This window comes from Magallana gigas, chromosome 9 (assembly GCF_963853765.1).
Source record: "Magallana gigas chromosome 9, xbMagGiga1.1, whole genome shotgun sequence".
NCBI lineage: Eukaryota > Metazoa > Mollusca > Bivalvia > Ostreida > Ostreidae > Magallana > Magallana gigas.
The window spans coordinates 13,748,830-13,770,764 of NC_088861.1; the positions used below are offsets into that span (position 1 = coordinate 13,748,830).

General features: G+C 32.7%; 1 protein-coding gene and 1 long non-coding RNA gene across 2 annotated transcripts; both read left to right on the forward strand.

The window, feature by feature from the left end:
- Window positions 1-7,957: 7,957 nt before the first annotated feature.
- LOC117691926 (ankyrin repeat domain-containing protein 50) lies at window positions 7,958-12,734 on the forward strand. The gene has a single exon (XM_066072392.1). The coding sequence runs from the start codon at window positions 8,202-8,204 to the stop codon at window positions 11,523-11,525; it is 3,324 nt and encodes a 1,107-aa protein (XP_065928464.1). The 5' UTR covers window positions 7,958-8,201; the 3' UTR covers window positions 11,526-12,734.
- A 6,925-nt stretch (window positions 12,735-19,659) lies between these two features.
- LOC136271144 (uncharacterized) lies at window positions 19,660-20,635 on the forward strand. Its single transcript, XR_010708989.1, has 3 exons — window positions 19,660-20,031; window positions 20,113-20,250; window positions 20,488-20,635. It is a non-coding gene; the product is annotated as an uncharacterized lncRNA (long non-coding RNA).
- The last annotated feature ends 1,300 nt before the right edge of the window (window positions 20,636-21,935 follow it).

Genomic DNA, 21,935 nt, shown 5'->3' on the forward strand with positions numbered 1-21,935 from the left:
AAGGTCGAGATCTTCGAAGAATGGGGCATAATGCTTGGCTGCTGTTTGTCGGTCGGTCAGTCCACCAACACTTTCCGTTAATTTTCTTCGCAGAGGATAAACATATTGAAATGAAATTGTGTACATGTATACAGGTTAATCATGATAATGTAATATCTAGGTCAAATTTGATATTTGGTAAGATCGAGCGGCGTTCGAAAAAGTTATGCCCCTTGGACGTAGATAATTCCAGTCATTTTGCAGTTTCCGCTCACTTACGTCACACAGGATGCACATGTTGTAATGAAATTTGGAATATAGCTTTGTTCTGATATTATCTAGGTCAAGTTTAATTTTAGGTTCAATTGACCAATTTTTGACAAAGTTGAACGCCCTGGTATTTTGGAGGGTGGGGGTAATCTTTACAATTTGTTTAGTAAAATCTACACGCACACACACACATACACACACACACACACACAGGCTGTTTCAAAATTGCATAAACTGCTGGCAGAAATTGATTCTAATCTCTGAATTTCATCAAAAAGGAGTTGACAGTTGTTACTCAGGTGAGCAATGTGGCTTATTGTTTTATCTGCGGATTGAGTTTTTCTTAGTTGCTTGTCCACTTAAAACGTGACATTAACTAATTTTTATTTGATTGTGCTACACAATATTATTTATCGTATGGATTATTTCCTCACAAAAGCAAAGACATTTCTACTTGTTTAATTTTAACTTAAAATGATTTCAAGATATATCAAATCTCTTTTTTTCGTTGGTCGTTAAAGATAGTCGGGTTTTTGAATGCTTGTTAATTTCCCAGTACTTAAAAAAGACGAATTCAGGCGCTTTATTTCCTTATATAAGTTGATTGTATTTAACAACGGCGGAAACATTTCATCTTCTACTTCTATTCAACATTTGCGTATCAAATCATAATTTTGTTGTATTTTGTAAACTACATAACTGCTTTTATTTAATAAATAAAAGATACACTATTTAATCAAGTTGAAAAAAGCCAGCTAAGGAAATTAAAATGTCCTTATTTTGAAACATAAAATGTTCAATGCAAAGATTATGCTACATGTACAAAGTTTTATAGATTTACCACCTTCTCAGTATTGCAGTACTCAGTATCTAAGAACAAACATTTTTTACAGTAACATTACAAATTTTTAAGCAAAAATCTTATACACGACCCATATTTTACTCCAATAACAAAACAATTCCTAGATTATTAAACTTAAACTAGTGGGTATTGTTTTTTTTTTCTACAAAAAAGACCCACATGTCTTCGCTTCTCCCCAAGGATTGTAATATGGGGCAAATTTAATAAATGAAAAAGAACGATGTCAGCTATATGTTACATATCATCCATATATGATACAAGTCATTATTGAAAGGAATATTTTCATGAAAATTGACCCCGAGATCTAAAAAGGTCAATGTCAAAAAGTTGGGTTTGGTTCACTTTTTCGCTAGATCATCAAACTTTGTTTTAAGTTTAAAGTCTCTGTGTCAAAGAATTTTGAAGTTATGGTCTGACATTTTTTTTCTTAATAATAACTACTCCATTTCAATAGCACCTACGTATGTTTCTAGTTTAAAGTTTTAATGACAAAGGGTATTTAAGTTACGGCGTGGACAAATTTACTATTCTTAATTTTTTGAATCAAGAAACCATACTATTATATTTTCGTTAAGAAGTCTAAACTGTGAAAACTACTTACGGAGTATCGGGGGAGAATGTTTCAAACAGTGAGAGTTAAATTTATTAGTAAACTATGTGCTTAATATAAATGTAAAATAAATTGACCGGATATTTTGCATGTTTAGAATGCACACATTTCGGTCTTATGTCTAAATTATTCTCAATATTTAACATAGGACTTTTTAGCGAAAATGGGATTATCATTTTCAATTTCATATTTAAAAACATTATCATTACAAACATTATGATACGATATTCTCTTAATTTTCAGCAATTAAAGCGAAACGCACAAGCCAACTTTTGGCTAAATTAAAACGAAATTGAACGGATTTTGTTGATTTTCTTCGCCCTAATAGTTTGGTCCTACATTGTATAAACTTATCTTGCCAGCCAGTGTATAGAGTAAAAAGATATTTATGGATCAAAATCAAATTTTTGGTAACCGATGCAAATTCTCTGACATAGAACATGAAAGGATTCCCTTTATATTTAGTTTGCAAATCATAATTTTAATTTTTTTGATTCTGAAATTCAAAAATAACGTCATCATAATACTTTAGATGACAATTGTGAAAAAAAAAACACCAAAGTGGATACTTATGTATTGGGCAATTGACTGAAGCTCTGCACATTGCTAAACCCGTTATCGGCTATTCGGTTGTTATTTTACATTCATACAACTGAGTAAATTGTTGCAAATGATCACCGTGGAGATATAAAAAATATTAATTAAAATTTTGACATGTCCGATAGGGAAGTAAGTTTATACTTTCACTTTCCCGAAATCATTTTACTTCCACGGGCAATCGGACAACCGTTATTCTCTCTCTCTCTCTCTCTCTCTCTCTCTCTCTCTCTCTCTCTCTCTCTCTCTCTCTCTCTCTCTCTACACTCAATTAAATTCGTTATTATTGATTTCTCAACATTTTAATGTTTATTCTGAAAAATTGTGAATTGTACAAGTATTTGTTATTGAACAAAAAGGGTATATCTTTGAGGAAAAAATTCAAACTGGCAACATAAAATAATTATTTTCCATTATACGAGTATATTTGTTGTCTTGTCCTGCCTTTTATCTCTTTACTTCCTCTAAACTATGTTTTTTTCAAAAGACATTTTAGCAAAGAATAATTTGTTCTTTCTCTTGGTTAAAAGCATCATGATATACAATCAACGTTCTTCCGTATGTGTTGAAAAATAGTAAACGTTAAGGAAATTATCGTTTATTTGGGTTTTTTTTTAAATAGTTTGCACTTAGTTAGTTTGCAAATAACCACATTAAATTTTTAATCTTTGTATATGAAACGCTTTCCTCTTATATAGATCTATGTACCTTATATCATTGTCAACAGTTAAAATACAGCTCATAATTCATTAATTAATTTTAGATTATTAATTTATAATAAACCAGGAATTTCAAATTTAACGCACGAAAAACGAAAACCAACATATTATTTTAAAATTTGACACTTGATAGTTGTTTAGCTATGCAGGTGATGGTTTTGAATTTTAAAAGCATGTAAATGCATACTCATGACATGCACCTCAACCTCTTGATTTTTGTTTCTGTCTGTCTGTTAGGTGCACAAAGAGAATAATGAAACCGAATTAAACTAGAATTTGTAAGCTGACATAATTATGTTAAGAAATTATTGATGAATTGTGATCAGCTAAAATAAATAAACCTTTTAAGTTGTATATTGTCATTGTGCAGGACTCTACTACTTGCACTGTCTGATATCAATGTTTGTATTAGACTTGGTAGCTTGTTCAAAATCTTCAAAATAGCTGTGATCAGCTAAAATAAATACACCTTTTAAGTTGTATATTGTCATTGTGCAGGACTCTACTACTTGCACTGTCTGATATCAATGTTTGTATTAGACTTGGTAGCTTGTTCAAAATCTTGATTCCAAAAGCTGCCACTAGCTTATTACATGTATAGTTGTGCTGTTGTGATTATTAAGCTTTGATGTATCCATACGAGTAAAAAAAAAACCCACCAGCGATGAAAGATTCCGCTTTTAAAACGTTTCATTGAGGTATGAGGCCTTTGATATTATTGGTCAGGATTGCACCACGCAGTAATCACATGATCATGAAATCATTTGGATTTCGTCTCATTACAAATGACATAGAAGTAAGCAGTGGTGAAGAGGTCAAAACTTTCAAAGGTACACTTATGTAAGTACTATAGTTTAATTTTTTTTCAATTTAAACATTTAAACGGGAAACAAACTATACTGTTTTCGTTCAAAACATTTTCATTCTGATTATGGCTTTAAAAAGCATTGTTTGTCATATTTTCGTTACCCGTGTCTATTTCAACAACCGATTTGTAATGCTAAAATACATGTAAAGAAAAGAAAATTGGGAATCCTCGCAGAGCTTGCTCTTCAAATTCTGAAAAGCGCTTTTGTGTAACGAATGCTTATGGCTTTATATCCACGTACTATAACTAAAAAGCGTACGTCTATTTATCATACACCCATCAATTTACAGTCATTTCATGCATATATTTTACAATTTTATGCTATGCTATGGTATGCGATTTTAATGGTATGCTATGAGATTTGTCTGCTTTGCTATGAGATTTGAATGCTATGCTATGAGAAATTGAAATGAAGGGCTTAATGATATGGTATGGTATGCTATGCTATGGTATGCTATGAGATTTGAACAAAAAAACCTCCATACACAGAAGAGTTCCACACATTTCGAAGTACACTAAGAAGCCAAAGTTTATCACAAATTAATTATGTGAACATTTATTTGTTCAAATAAAAACATTTAAAACCGAGTTAAAATAAAGTTGTATGGTATGCTATGATATGATATGACGAATGCAATTCTATAAGATTGTATGATATGGTATGAGATTACAATGCTATGCTATGAGATTTCAATGCTATGCTATGAGATTTCAATGCTTTGCTATAGCATACTGAATGTTGTAAAAGATATGCTTGAACCGACTGTAACTCTATCCCTCATACTGTCCGATATGCTTGGTGTAGAAATCATGGAAAATAGAACAATGCAATTCATTAAAAAGACACTTTATTTTTTACAGGTAATAACTTATAATTTAAGGGGATTTAGAATGTCTCTATCAAAACACAAATCTACCCCGGAAACTACAAATTTTGCTCGTGTAGCGCGTATTATCTCGGGTCCTTGCACAGATGTACTGCGCGCTGTTCTCACAAAGGATACAACCCCACCTAACTTGATTAAAAATGTTAAAACTTATATTGCACACAACAAAAAACCAACTATAAGCAAACAACAAGAAAAGCTAATAAACCAAGGAAATTTCTTTGAATTCGACATCACATTGCTATACTTTCTGTTTCGAAATATATCTTCTATCAAACCACATTCAAAGCAGTGGGGAAACGAGCCCGATCCGTCAGATAGGAGTGTATCAGCAAACATAGAAAGGATTCGCCGTATAAGAAATGATTACGTACATAAAAGGCACCCTTCCATCTCCAAATCAGATTTTGAACGGGAATGGAAAAACATTTTTCGAATTGTAAAGGAGTTAGGGCGTCCTCTCGAATCCTCCACTGCTCTCCAGGTTGCTATGGCAGAAATAAAGATGTGCTCAATGGACCCTGAAGCAGAACAAAGCTATATACAAAAACTTGGAATAGTTGAAAATCTACAAGAGGATGTAAACATTTTGAGAGGTAAAACACTTTTAAAAAGACACATCAATTTGCATTGTTACACTTATCTAATATAATATCTAATTATTCGTTTATTGTCAGTCAAATCTAATATATAGATATTAAGCCAGAAAATTGAATTTATAACGCACTAAAATGTAACGAGTTTACTCCATTATTTTCATTTATTTTCTAAAACAAATTACGAAACATGTTTTATCGTAATATATATCGTTTTATAAGATGAAAACTTAACCAACTCCGCAAATACACTCTCTCATCAGATACGGTATTGTTATCGATTTTATCAAAATGATTTCAAAATTGAGATTGTTGCTTGCAACGCGATCGATTAAGTAATATATTTACATATAAATCACATTTTTTTTTTTCAAATGTCATAATTACTACATAAAAATATTTTCATCCTGAATGTAAAACATACATGTAATCTACTATACAATGATTGTTTTACAGAACAATTGATACAGGTGAAAAACAAATGCGTTCAAACGCGTTCGATAGGTAAGTAAATGAAAAAAAATGAGTACCAATATAAAAATTAAATAAATGCAAGAAGAGAGCAGTCTGAATTTCATTTATGAACTACATGTTTGTATACTTTTATACACTGTTAGGCCGTTAGGTCAGGTAATAATATTAGAAAACAGAATACGCATTTTGCGCCAATGTTTCAATTTATTCAAGATTTAACATTTGGACGTGGACCTCTACTTATAGAGCTACATCAATGTACAAACAATCAATTTTTTGTTAAATAAACTGAAAGAATACGCGTACGTTTTAAACAATATGTTTCAACATGTTTAGCGTTATATCACTGGATTTTACTTTTGAAAAATCACACACGCATTTTCATACATGTATTCAAAAAGTACAACGCTTAATTGATTTGCCGGCAGGTACTTTTGATTCTCTACATTTTGTACATGTACAACTTGTAGAATTGCGTGAAATGCATAAAGTATCACGTAATGCGCCGAATATTAGATAATTCCCAAGTTGCACGTACTCGTTCAAATGATTAATCTCAGAGTCTTTAATATTGTTTTATTAAGTTTTTATCGGTTTCGTTTGAGTTTTTTGTTGGCTTTTTATAGCCACAGATCTAGATCTATTGAGACATCCTAAAAGATATATATGTATATGTTAAATATCTATGACTTGGGTATTTCTTCTATATACATTTTTGACATAAATATGCTATATTATTTAGACAACGTTTACCGTTAAACGTACCATGTATTTTGCCCATGATGTTAAGTCATCGTAACTTTTCATCAGCAGTATAGGGACTTATTCAAGAAACTTTTCTGGTATTATCCGGGTCCATATATACAAATCAAACTTCTTCACCATTAACACAATCTGCCGAAACAAATATTTTCTTTGTTATAATAATACACCTATTTGCCAACCTTTCGGAAAATAGTTGCTGTCCTCATAGAACTGTTGTTAGTGTTGAGAATAATTTCGTCAAAATTCTTTGCTCTCGTTCAAGGTTAAAATACATTTTTGTAGTGCGTTTAATGGCTGATCCGATGAGTCTTAGAATAATATCAATTTCTCTCTACTTTCTTCTTCAATGAAGCAAATTACTGTTTTTGTGGTTTTCCTATGTCTATCATGTGCGAATTCTTTGAAAAAAGGACTTCGAACTTTTCATTCTTGATTGATAAAAGTTCAATGCACAAGTTTTTTTGGCCGAAAACCATGGCCTGAGAGGGGGAGAGGTGGTACACGCAAGTTCGTAAGTCATGATTTACGCTTTCTGATCGTTTGGAAAGAGTCAATCACTATATTTAGAGCTTGCTGGTTTTTTGGTTAAGCTTAGTGCATGGACGCTTACTAGTATATCACGAGTGATTTTTGAAATAGTCAAAGATGGGCACTAGTTTTTGCACGTTTGCTGAGTGTGTCTGCAAGCTATTTTTAAAAGAGATACAAAGGATTTGTTTTATCTTTAAAATAGTAAATCAGGTTACAAATTGAATTAGTCATTATTAAAATTGTTTTCTTCAAACTTCAAAAAAGTAAATAGTATGTAAAAATTAATAATTTTTTCATGTTTAAAACTGCTGGAAAATAATAAGAGCAACTCGTTAATTGTTTTTCTGTCGTAATTTTAATTTTATTTAAATATGAAGCAAAGAAGATACAATCGATTCAGAATGCAACAAATAACTTTATGTACATATTTTAATTTGGTTGAATTGAAAATAAAATGTAATTATAGTCAAATAAAGAATGAACTAGAACCCAAACTCCCAGTTTATCTTTCCTGCCTGTACATATATACGAATATGATAAATGATAATTAAAATATACAAATATGATAAAATGTAAACCGGACACGAAGGTATACATCAAACTAAAAGAGAAGCATCATGTACATGATCTATCCCCCCCCCCCTCCCCCGAAAATTCATATATGCATTAAAATTCATACTAAAAGTTAGATAAAATAAAAAAAGTTGAATATGAAAACTAAAAGATAAAGATAAATAATGATAAATAGTGTGCATTTATCAATATTCTAAAGAAGTTATAAACTTTATTTCAGAGATGAACGAAAATGAAATTTCCAAATGGAAAGAAGATGAAACTATTTTTCTAGAAACACACAATTTTCCAGCTATGCTAGAACAAGTAAGAAAACAATCGTTTGTGACGGCTCGGGAAAAACAGTCACTGCCCGCCACATTGCACTAATTCTGCAGACAGAAGGGTATGACATTTTACCAATTAAAGACATAAGAAAGATTGAAACTTTCTCCAATCCAAAACAACCACAGGTTTTTGTTTTTGATGATATGGTGGGAGTTTTTGGATTAATCGTCGGAGAGATTGATGTGATGGACAAGTACAAAGATTTACTTGAACATCCATCACATTCAAAAACCAAAACTATCATGACTTGTCGAGAGGTGATTTACAGAAATGAAAGGTCTTTAAACTCTTTTTTGTTTAAAAAAGAGAAAGTCATTATGCTGCATAGTGACGAAAACGCATTAAATGATAAAGACAAGTTGGATTTATTTGAAAAGTACAAACTAGGCAAACATATGTTATCGTCAGTCGATCTCTCATCGGTATCGAAAATGTTTCCCTACTTATGCAAACTGTTTTCAAGGGAAAAAGAATTCCTAAGATATGGCCCAAAATTTTTTATCTGTCCATTGTCTTGCATTTTAGAGGAACTAGATGGAATGCAATTGAAGAACAAAGTACAGTATGCCTCGTTGGTCCTGCTAATGGCATCAGGCGGCATACTATCAGAAAAAAAATTAGACAACATTGACAGTGAGAATTCAAAATTTAATGAAATGAAATGTCAATTCCTGAGACGATGTAAAGTAAGACAGAACACGGATTGTTTTGAAATAATTGATGCTTTATCCGAAATGGAGGAGACGTACACAAAAAAGCGGGGAAATGAGTTCACCTTTATTCACAACACCATGTTTGAAATTATTGCATATCATTTTGGTCGTAAATTTCCGAAGTTAATTTTGCAGTATTTGAATGCTGATTACATTGCTCATTACATTAAAGTAGAAACTATAGGTATAAATAATGAAAAAGCACACAAAGACCAAACATACCGAGAAAAAAGTGCAAAACAAGAAGGTGTTGTTGACTTAAATATAGAATTGGACGAATCCTATTGTAAGATGTTTGCTGAACGTTTATTTCGAGACGTAGAGAATGGGGAATTGCATGCTGTTTTCGAGAATGAAGCGTTGAAAAACTTGTCCGTTCTTTCCCATTTCATCAGTGTGATGAAACAAAAGTCATATTCAGATTTGTATTCCATATATCTTTCACAACTGAAAGAAAATTTCAAAATAAGTAGACACGAACTTGCTTGTGTTCGTGATAGTAATCATTTTTACATACATATGCTTCTATTAAACGAAAGAACCACACGATCAAATTATAAAAACAATGTCAGGGCAATTAGCTGGGTAATATATCATGGCCATTATCAAATTTTAAAGTTTATAATCGAAAATATTATGAAAGAAAAAGGAGAAATAACAGACCTTTTTCAAAATTCTTTCAATAAAAAGCGCCGACGTCATTCAGTAAGTGAGTATGACACTGACAAGAGTGCAGTTTCTGATGATGCAAGCGTTTTAAACCGTAAATCGGAAATCCCTTTTCGCAAAATAAGGGGAGCTAGTGATATAAGAAATGAACCGGTGACAGAAGAGCAATGTCGCCTGCTTTGTCTTGGTTGTTACAGTGGTGATCTAAATACCGTACAATTATTACTGGAATACATTCAAGATGATGCTATTAACAAGGAAGAAACACACTGGAATATCAAACCGCTGGTAATTGCGTGTAAATTAGGGCATTCAGACATTGTCAATATATTGTTAAATGCTGGCGCAAATGTTAATCAGAATGATGCAACGCATACACCTTTAACAGCTGCATGTGAAAATGGGCATTATGTTGTTGTGAAAGAGCTGATTAAAGCACGGGCTGATGTCAATAAAAAATATATGCATAAAACACCACTTACATCAGCATGTTACATGGGACATTTAAATGTAGTTAAAGGGTTGTTAAAAGCAGAAGCTGATATCAACTTAACTGATGAAAACTCAACGCCACTGGCAGCTGCTTTAAAGAAAGGTCATTTGAGTGTTGTTGAAGTGTTAATTAACGCAATGTTCAACGTCGATCTAAAGGCAGACGGTAAAACAGCTTTAACAACTGCATGCTGCAAAGGTAGTTTAAGTGTTGTAAAAGAGTTAGTAAATGCAGGGATTGATGTAAATCAAAGAGACAAATATAAAACACCACTTAATATTGCATGTTTCAGTGGACAACTTGATATTGTGAAAGAGTTGATAAAATCGGGGGCAAATGTTAATCTGAACGATTTATCCTATACTCCTCTAGCCGCCTCATGCGACAAAGGGCATATAAGTGTAGTTGAGGAGTTGATAAAAGCCGGCGCCAACATCAATGTCAACTTCAGATACAACACACCACTAAGAGCTGCCTGTTATAGGGGACATTTGAGTGTTGTCCGTGTGTTGTTAAAAGCGGGAGCTGTTGTCAATCAAAGAGAAAGAGATAAAACACCATTAACAACAGCATGTTATAGGGGACATTTGAACGTAGTAAAGGAACTGATAATTGAGGGCGCTAATGTCAATATGCATGTTACATGTGACAAAATATCAGTTATATCAGTGTGTAAAAATGAACATTTGAGTAAAAACCCACACATGGTTAAAGTGTTGGCTGATATTAATCTCAAAAGAGTGTTCAAAACCCCATTAACAGCAGCATCATATATGGGACATTTGCATGTAGTTCAGGAGTTGATAAAAGCGGGGGCTGATGTTAATCTTAACATACCAATAACAGCAGCATCTTACATGGGGCATTTGGATATAGTCAAGGAGTTGTTAAAAGCAGGAGCCGAAATCAATTTGAGTGATGAAAATTCAACACCACTGGCAGCTTCATATAAACAAGGTCATTTGAGTATTGTCGAAGTGTTAATAAACGAAATGTTCAATGTCGATCTAAAGGCAGAAGGTAAAACAGCTTTAACAATTGCATGCTGCAAAGGTAGTTTAAGTGTTGTGAAAGAGTTGATAAAAGCAGGAACTGATGTCAATCAAAGAGATAGACATAAAACACCACTAAATATTGCATGTTACAATGGTCAAACAGATATTGTAAAAGAATTAATAAAGGCAGGGGCAAATGTGAATCTGAATGATTTATCTCATACCCCACTAACAGCATCATGCGATAAAGGGCACTTGAGTGTAGTTGAGGAGTTGATAAAAGCCGGCGCCAACATCAATGTCAACTACAGATACAATACACCACTAAGAGCTGCCTGTTATAGGGGACATTTGAGTGTTGTTCGTTTGTTGTTGAAAGCAGGAGCTGTTGTCAATCAAAAAGATAGAGACAAAACGCCATTGATAACTGCATGTCTGAAAGGACATTTATGTATCGTTAAAGAATTAATAAACGCGGGCGTTGATGTTAATTTAAAAGGAAACAAATCACCACTAAAAATTGCACTTGAGAACGATAATTGGAGCATTGTGAAAGAATTACGAATAGCTGGGGCTAAAGATAATGGAGACTTTTGAAGTAAAACAGCATTAACAACCTTGCAAGCAATTTGAGGCTTGTTAAACTTTAAGTTATAATGTGTTTGCATCATAGAACTTGTTTTATTATCATAAGAGTAAAACAATTGTGTCATTTATCACTGCATCATGTATTTTAAATTGAGAATTTTATATCATTTTTTTCATTTTAAAACTAAATTTTTTAATATCATTTACTTTTTAAAAAATATTTTTTTATCGCCCTCTGCGCTACATGCATACACCGAAAATTTACCTACCCGTATGCTATTAACTTCAAAGATGTCTAATGAAATTTATTTCACACCCCATTCCGTCAATCATCGGCTATTGTGGCGTAGAGTTCGGTTTGTTTCGCTAAACTTTGATGTCTGAGTTTGACGTTAAAAAAATTACTTCGACGTCCACTTGATATACATACAGCTGGTGCAAACTGACAAGGAAAGTTTATACAAGTAGACATCGATCAATATGTTGATATTAATCATGCATCGTATGACATTTTTAATGTTTCTTTGATATTTTTTTTTTTACAAATATAGGATATTAGAATCATGACATAACATGTTTATATCGCATCCAATATTTGCCCTTGGTCACTGTTCATGAGTCCTAGAGCCTATTGGCTCGTGTATTGAATTACAGTGACCTCTAGCTAATATAGGATGCGATATAAAAAAAAATGCCATGTAATAATCTCTAATATTTTTCTTCGTATATGTTTGGGATATTCTTGTATATGAGATCTGTTTGATTGATTTTTATATGTAAAAGGAAATATACATGTTCAAAATGTGTTCTTTTGATTGTTTTCCTTTATAATTGACTTGATTTAAATGTATGTAAATTAAGAGTTCAAATCCGTTCTATGTATTGCAGAGAGTGGGTATTTAGAAGTATTTTAGTTTTTGTGTTAAGATAAAGACACAGAGAGCCATGATATAAAAGATATAGGAACTCGATGGAAGTATCATGTTTTTAAAGCTGCTTGGTCCGATTTTTTTGTAATTACAGTAGTAATTTTTTTGTACTCACCGTAGTAAAAGTAAAATATTTGAAACCATGATTTCTTATTAGGACTGTTGTCTCCTCGAGAGTCTGATATTTCCTAAAAGTACCAAATATGATGCTAAAATGTCATAAAACTAGGCTATTTGTGTAAACAATATAAAACTAAAAAGACTTATTAAATATTTATAATCCTGATTTGTTTGTAATGGGTTAGCTGGTCAAATATGTACATTTGTACGTACATGCATATGTTAATTAATAATAAATTACAATAAACACATTTGTTTCGTTCTATAATTGCTAGGCAATGTCATTGGCTTAACATGGTGTTTTAGACCAACACTGAGCCAGAGACTCAAGTTTTTTAAAAAAAAATTTCTTGTCTGCCTTGGCGTCGTTATCTTTTCACATTTTTCATCTAATTGAGCACAACTAAACCAAATTTGCCGTAATGTACATGTATTCTTTGGAGAAGAGCTGTCAAGTTTGCTCAATTAAAGAGATGATCTCCCTACATGTAAAAGGGGAGAAAGAAAAAAGAGTGTAGGTTATAAAAAAACATTCTCAAGAACCAAATAGCCTGCAAAATCCAATCATGTTTCCAAAGGGACAGGATAGATCCCTTAATGAGTTAAAGTTTATTATAACATAAAGCATATAAACAAAACAGATAAGTCGACAGGCTCTATATGTGCAAATGTATTGAAGAAAGATATAAGACAAAATTCAATGTTTACTATTGCTTTTACCACTATGTTCAGAAAGAGGCGGATTCAGAAAGAGGCGGAAGGCTGGGTTGATGGCGGTGAATTTTAGAACTATTTGTAAGTCACAACCAATCGATAAACGGGGCGTGTAGATTCTGTAGAGCTATGAATTAACAAGAAGTTTCCGTAAGAAATAGAGGGATTCGTACTTGGAAAATGCAAATATATTATAATAAGTAAGGAAACAAGGTATAAGATTATTACAATCGGGTAGGTATTGAGGAATTTATAGTGCTATATTATATATATATACATAATTACAGGTTAGAACACATGTTTTTCTTAAAACGGACGTCAAAATTGGGGCCAATATCCCCTAATGCAGAGACTGTAGTAAGAACTATTGCAAGATGCCACGATTTTGCCTGTTAAAGTAGTTCTTATTGATTTCTCTGATGGCATTAAATGTACGCGTAAGTCCAATCAACTTTTTGCAAAAGCTATTCCCCTTTGCCGGGTCAACCCAAAGGTCAAAAGGGAAAAAAGACGTGTCCTTTCTTTACGCAACCAAAAATGTGGGCGCCCTGTGAAGAAATCTTTCGGAATTTTATATATTCCTTCGATGTGTGGGTTGCCCCAACTTTGGGCAATCCAAATTCACAGGGGAAACGGATTTTAATGTCAGATTACGAAGTTTCAACCCTCTAAACTACAAAGGCTATTGTGAGATATATATGGCTCTTTCCCCAAAACTGGCGGCCGAGGGACATACTTTAAGTTAACGAAGAACACGAACTGTGCATACACAATGTATACAATAATGTTGAAAAATCGGCGGAAGTTGATGTGCGTTTGTTTTGGAAGTACTAAACTAAACGCAAGAAGCCCAGATCATTGCGCATTCACCCTGACGATCGCGACAAAAAGGGTGTGATCCACACAAATCCGTGTGGTGTAGCTTAACCGTTCACATTATTTTATAAAGATCTATACACGCCTCTTCAAGATCACATTGTTGACCAAGAACAATTTCCAAAAGCTTACAACAAGCAAATATTATTCAACTTTAGTACCAGCTTCAAGTGGCCAATTCAAATCGGAAATAATGTCTGCTATAAAAACGTTAAAGCCTAACATAAACGCTTGGAGAGGATTTGATTACTAATAAACACTATATGCATGCGTAACAACACTCGCCTATTGGCTTTTAAACTTTTTCACTCCTGTTTTTGATCATATATTTTACTCGTTTTGTTGATAACATGGTTTCAAAGTCCCATTGTGCACAGGCGGTGTTAACCCGTAAGATTCCTGCAGCAACTGTAGGTCATTCGCTTTACTACCATGCGTTTTTAAACTTTTTTAATGTAGTTCACAATCGTACATATTTATTTTCAACAGAAAATAAATTTTCCACATGCGCAACAACGTTTTCAGAGAGGACGAGGCTGTCTGACAGCATCATTTAATCTTTAAGAAACTATTATACAAAATTTAGAGCAATGTTGTAGAGTATATGTATGTTTCCTTGATACCGTCTGAAGATCTGGACATAAACTACGCAAACTTGTCATACCTGGAAAATTATGGTCGCTTATCAACCAGTTGCCACTAGAATGGTGTGAACTTAATCGTATTGAACCAGACCCTTTTAGAATGGTTACCGATAGATCAAGGCGTTAGACATGGTGGTGTCATGCCTACCTTTCTTTATCTTGTTTACATCAACGACTTTATTCAAGCGTTACATTTTGGCAGTCCAAACACAGGTATACATAACATACAGCAGATGGCGCTACTTAGCAGACGATTTGTCTTTAATTACTGTCACTCTGCTTCATAAGGCTTCAAAACCTGTTAGACTTCGAATATAGGTACGCATTCAAGTGGCAATTCATGTTCAACGCATCCAATAAATCGTACATGTCGCAATTCATAGCACAAGGAGCTAAACTAGATACATGTAACATATCCTGGCATCTTGGTCCAGCGATGGTATAATGCGACCGTCTTTCAACCATCTAGGGATAATCATAAATGAAAAGTGAAAACTCTTTGACCGAATACAGGAGATTAAAAAAATTAACAAAGGGCGAAAGTCCTATTTCGCACTATCCGACCATGGTATAGCATTCCTAAACCCTAGAACACTGACTTATCTGTGCAAAGTAGTTGTGCTACCATCGGTTCTTTATCATATGGTTGCGAACTCTGTAACAATATGTCATTAGAGACAGAAACCAGCTGAATACAATTTTCCTTGGCCAATTGTGTCGTCTCAGCTCAAAAAAGCTAAAAAAAAAAAGAACATTTTCTTCATAAGATTATTTACTTTTTTAAACGATCTTTGGACAAAATAGTTTGGGCATATACTGGATATTCTGGATGTTCTACGATTGTTTAATCTAACTGATCTTCTGTTGACATTTCTGGACGAATGATTCCTTGAAAAAACTTCCTGGAAAAATATTGAACGTGACAAAGTGACTGCATTACATGTTTGCCAGAGACAAACACTTATGTTTCACGATCATGACTTTCACTTTTCATATCATTAAAATATTGGGTTCCAGGGAATTTTACTTTAGTTTGAGCACGCATTGCGCTCGCACTACTCTGTTTCCTTTGCAGTGACAGCTTAAAATAAATCTTTATTAACATGATTTCTTTTTATGAAATCATTGATGTTTTATTTCAATGAAAGCTCAAAATAGTTAATATGATTATTCTTATCAGTGTTGTGCCGGATTTGTCTGGAATTACTATTGGAAACTGTACAGGTGCTTCAGTGTTGTCTTGAAACCACTATTTTACAATAATGTTGTATATCCGCTAAATATTGATCGTCATTTGTTTCGATGTTTACATGTAAAAAGCTGGCAAAGATGGATTAATCGGAGATAACTGTGAACTGTGTCCTGAAATGTACTTTGTTTCAGGCTGTACATTACAATTTAATTGTACGAAAGGTCAATGGTACCACGTTACTGGATGTTTACAATCTCCTTCTAAAAGTACATGCACGATTTTGTTTAAATTGTTGAAATTAACTTCATTCTATGTGTAAGAGGAAACACAACAGAAAGGGGCGATTTTACCTAAAAATCCTGAATAAAAAATTCATGTTAAAGAGGCATAGTCACGATTTTGGACATTTTCTATTTTTCTTTTTTTTTTCTTTTTTTACAATGCTTTCGGAATGCATTCCTAATGATCAAATGAAATTTGAGAGTCAGTCAAAGAGCTAAAAGAATGACACAGGGTTCACAATGTTTTGCCATGTAAACAAGGCTCGTGGCCTGTTTTTTGTTAACATCGGTTCAATATACCAGTAAGATTCTTTTTCTAGCTGATTTGTCTATGTTATCATTCATTTTAGGCATAAATAAACAACTCTTTATGATTAACATATTCATTTTAATTCAACAACTGCAATTTTTGCTTTAACGTTCAGAATGTAAACAGAAACTGTTGAGATAGCAGAGAATTGTAACTCGCTTATAACTGAACGAATGACACCCAATCTTAATTTTCATTCTGAAAATGCTGAACTGAAACATTGTACACATTAAAATCGAAAAAAGTAATTTTTGAGTAAAACCGTGACCATGTCTCTTTAAGTTTATATTGTAATTCCTTATGAGTCAAGGCGGTCAGAATTCCAATGTGGATTGACAATTTAACGCTCAAAAGGTCTCAAATTTTGCATAAAATTACACCTTATTTTTTTAAATTTTTTTTTGCCTAAGTTAAAATATTTAGCATACCTATTGCACAAAGAAAGGCGAATCGGATACGAATATTACTCTTTGTTTTCTATTTCATTCTTTCTCTCTTTCTCTCGGTACAAAATGTACATTTAAAAAATTTACTTTTTGCTGACTGAAATATGTTTTGTTTTAACTTCAAATTATGCAATATCTCACATTAATGTTTTAAGGTTTCAAATTGATTTGTGTGAATAAAGCTGGCTTCTTCCTCGTGCTTAGACGTTACGGAAATGTCTTCAAGTGAATGGAAAGGAATGGGAAGTATGCAACCACCTTGCCCAACTTGAAATATACTTAAAATTGATTAAGAGCTCTCACAAATATAACTGATATAATCATGAAGAAATATTCTCTGACATAATAGAGATAGAATATTGATACAGTGTTTTCCAAAATGTTATATGAAAAACGTATTCTGGTATCCATCTGGATTTGCCTTCTTACCTTTATGTTCAATGTTTCAGATGTGTGCTATGTAGGGTATGTATCTTAATACTTTTCTTTATATAAAAGAGTAAGATGAGAAACTTTGAATAGAGTCAAATGGCATATGACTGAGTGTTAAAATGAACTGAACAAGTTTTCATAAGAGTCACATCAAACAATAGTGTAAATTATCATGTGATGGAAAAATGTGATGTTAGAACAATTAGAACAATAAAAGACTGAGTTCGTAATGATAAATTTATTTTATTAATTACAAAATTTGGCCAGTTTTGTACAAAGCTAACAAACTATGACTTTTACCCGACAAATGTCATCATTAATCACTACATACGATTGTTTGGTTGTTACATGATAGCCCTGAGAAGCGATTTATTGGCATGATTTACAATTGTAAACTTGCAAAATGCATTTCAATTTTTTTCTTTAAAAATGCATTATCATGTAGTCAGTTATTTCGTCGTTACCTTTCCACACTGTTCAGTTTACTAATCATAACGGACTAGTTTCATGAAGTGAATACTACTGTCATTCTGGGAAATGTTAAAACAAGTTAAGTAAACCATTTTCTGAGTCGATCATTTTAAACGCTAGTGCTGCTAAAGTTTTACAAGTACAAAAACTGACAGAGAAAGTTTAGCTAATCAGAATCCAACAATTCGCTCATCTTAGTGAAATTATATCTTAAACATATACTTTATCGTATGACTATCATTAAGATATTCACTTGTGTGTCGAACCACTTTCATTTTTTCTTAAAAGTGTAAACAAATCGTAGCAATGCAGTGGGTTTTTTTCAAAATGAAAGAAATAAGCTATAGGCTCGCATAACCTACGCTCTCCTGTTAATTGACAATTCTATTCATAATGAATGGTAGGGTACGTATTATTCAATAAAGGGGCATAACTCGCACAAAAACATCAGATCAAAAATTTCTGATAATATGCACATTTATACTTTGCATTAACATCAAAATTCATTACATCATAAAGATCTGAAGTTCCAAGAAATATTATGGAATCGGAATTTTCTGACAAAATGCTCATACACGTTGTGTTCTAACTTTCTAAAGTTTTACGAAATTCTGTGCGGCGATTCAAGAAAAGTGCATTAACACAATGTTAATCACTATATTCAATACATTGCCAAAGTTCAAAAGTGCCGAAATTTCCAGAAAAAAACCCCGTAATCTAGTATTATGTATGGTGGCATATCTCTGCCACTTGTGTGCAAGTTATTTTTCTATTAATTATGTGGACATGCAAGATAAATATGTTGACATGCAAAATAGTTATGTCAACATGCAACATAACTATGTTGACATGCAAGAAAACTGCAATCAGATAAGAGTTATAAAAAATCTCAAATATCGCCAACATGTGACATTCAAGATGCTAGATACGCTATCTATTGATGTCAACATGCAACTTATTTATGTTAACATGCAACTTCTTTATGTCGACATGCAACTTATTTATGTCAACATGCAACTTTTTTATGTCAACATGCAACTTCTTTATGTCGACATGCAACTTATTTATGTCGACATGCAACTTAGTGATGTTAACATGCGACTAAGTTATGTTGACATACAACTTATAAGTTGCATGTCAACATATTTATCTCGCATGTTAACATAACTAAGTTGCATGTCAACATAGTCATCTCGCATGTCAACATAAGTAAGTTGCATGTTGACATAAATAAGTTGCATGTTGACATAAATAAGTTGTATGTTGACATAAATAAGTTGCATGTCAGCATATTTATCTTGCATGTTAACATAAATAAGTTGCATGTCGACATAAAAAGGTAGCATCTAGCATCTTGGATGTCACAAGTGGGCGATATTTGAGAATTTTTGAGATTTTGTAAAATTCTTATCTGATTGCAATTTTCTTGCATGCCAACATAGTTATGTTGCATGTTGACATAATTATCTTGCATGTCAACATATTTATCATGCATGTCGACATATTCGATGGAAAAATAACTTGCACACAAGGGGCAGAGATATGCCACCATAATTATGCACATCTACACTTTGTGTTCTAAATACCTACAAACTTTTACGAAGTTTAAGCAGAGTTGCGCTTACAAAAAAAACGGAACTAGCGGATCAAAAGCATTATATCCCACGCAACATTTTGCCTGGGGTATAATTAAAGATGTACTTTCATTTCTATCCAAAGAAAAGTGTATAGCTACACATGCAGAGAATAGATTGTGTGAACATAAAGCAATTTTAAAAAGGAAAATATTACGTATCGAAACACTGAGAACTGCTTTACAAACCTTATTAGTCACGATTACAAATATACAATAATTAAGTTAAATGATACCTAGCTCTGAGAGACATACGCTAAAAAATCAATTAATATCGATTTTTTTAATGCCTAGATGATTAGTGAAAATGACTGTTTGTCTTAACATTGAAGATATAATTAAAATTGTCTTATATAATGATTTCAAACATTTCAACTTGCATTCTTAATTTTCATTTCGTATAGATCAGGAGTCCTACAGTGCTGTTTTTGGATACGTTTGGAATAGGATAGAGAACAGATGTATCCGTGAGAATAATCTGAATTTTTTTTTATTAAACCTCTTTTTTTATTATTATTCTTCTGAATATATTTTTTTTCAATGTCTAGCATGTGAGGCTGGTTATTTCGGACAAAACTGTAGTGATCCCTGTCCTCCACCTAATTTTGGTCAAACCTGTCGATCAAAGTGCAACTGTACTGATGACCAATATTGTCATCATGTGCGTGGATGTATTCAACCACACGGTAAATATCTGATTATTAAGTGGATTCGTCGAGTTTATTTAGCAACACAATTTTGTCATACATGTATCAAGTTCATTTTTAGCATCCGATTCGGTAGTTTACGCGCAAGAAAAAGAATTATTCGTTGTGTAACAGCATTGTTGTTCTTGAATTTTGATCGCCTTTGGCTCTGTATTTGTTTGTATTTGCATGTACATGTAGATAACATAACTAAAATACGGTACAATATTATTCAAGGTGCAGTTGATTCCTGTCAAAAACCAATGCTTAAACCAAAAGAAGACTCAAGTTTCACGTCTCTTCTGTGGGCTGCAGTAGTTTGTCTGTTTATCATATCTGCAATTTTGTTCACCTCTTATATGTACATTAAATTAAGAATAAAACCATATGTAGATGTGACACAAGCTTTGTAAGAAAAAAAACTTGCCCCACTTTTTTTTTTATTATTATTTATTCATGCGGCTGATTATACAAGCAATTAGCGTTAAAGAGAAAAAAAAAATTTCCAATTTTAATTATCGTTACTAAGCTTTTTTGCGAATTTTTGAATTCTGATCAAACCATTTTCTATTATATTTTTTTAAAAAAGTGTCTTTGTTTTAAGCATGTTGCAGTTGTGTCTGACACACAATACTGAGATTACATGTAGAGATACCATTTTTTAACTTAATCAGAACTGCATATTCAGGAAAAGCCCATCCAATTGAATGTTTACAGTACTGTATTGAGTGACGGACATGTAATTTGTCATGTCGCGTACAATAACAGCGACTGCTAGGGCTAGGTTTGTCTGTCACTTTAATAGGTAATTAGGAAATTGCTAATATTGATCAATACTATATTCAGTTTGAAATTCATGAAGTGAATATACGAACTTAAGGATCTAATTTTAATCAGTTTGCAATGACCAAGAGGTCATAAAATACTTAACTTGTGTAGACTTCATTGCTAATCTAACTGTATATTACAATAAACTTACCTTGAATTAATGATGACTTGTTCGAAAGGATGTTTTGCAAATAATAAATACATTAACTACATGTACATGTATAGACCTACGTGCATGTTTCGCGTCTACTTCAGTAGTTTCAGCATCTGTATTCCATGGATAATCAACGTTAAAGCTAATCTTCTTTAATATGCGGTTCATTAACAGGTTCTATAATGACTCCTGCACCCATGTGACTAGATCAGATCACGTATTATCATTCATTTTAATGAACACTTCAAAATGTTGTACTAATAAGTTAAGAAAACTGGATGGCCGTGGCCATTTCTATACTTTATAAGTATTCTTACAAAGATATATAAAGATATCGGAAAACATCAAGATTTTAAATTAAAAATAATGAACTTTTTCTTAATAACAAAGTATATCTAAGCAAAACATTTTTGAAAATATAAGACGGATATGATATTTACATTCTTGACCAACGGGCCCCCTTAACCAAGATCAACCGAATTTAAGTTATTGCAAGCTGATTTAAATATATCTTAAAGTTGATTTAAATATATCGTATATCTGATATTGAACATCGGCCCTGATACACGTGGTCCGGACTAGGTCTGACAGCAGCTTGCCCTTGGGAATCTCTGTCCGTCGTTAAGGGCCTGTTTAGAGAGTTTCTCGAATTACCTTTTTTTCAATGAAAGATTATTCACTTTCCACACAATCCTGAATAGAC

What these genes read in the sequence shown, in the direction of transcription:
- LOC117691926 (XM_066072392.1), top strand. Translation starts at nt 8,202, where the DNA reads ATGGTGGGAGTTTTTGGATTAATCGTCGGAGAGATTGATGTGATGGAC.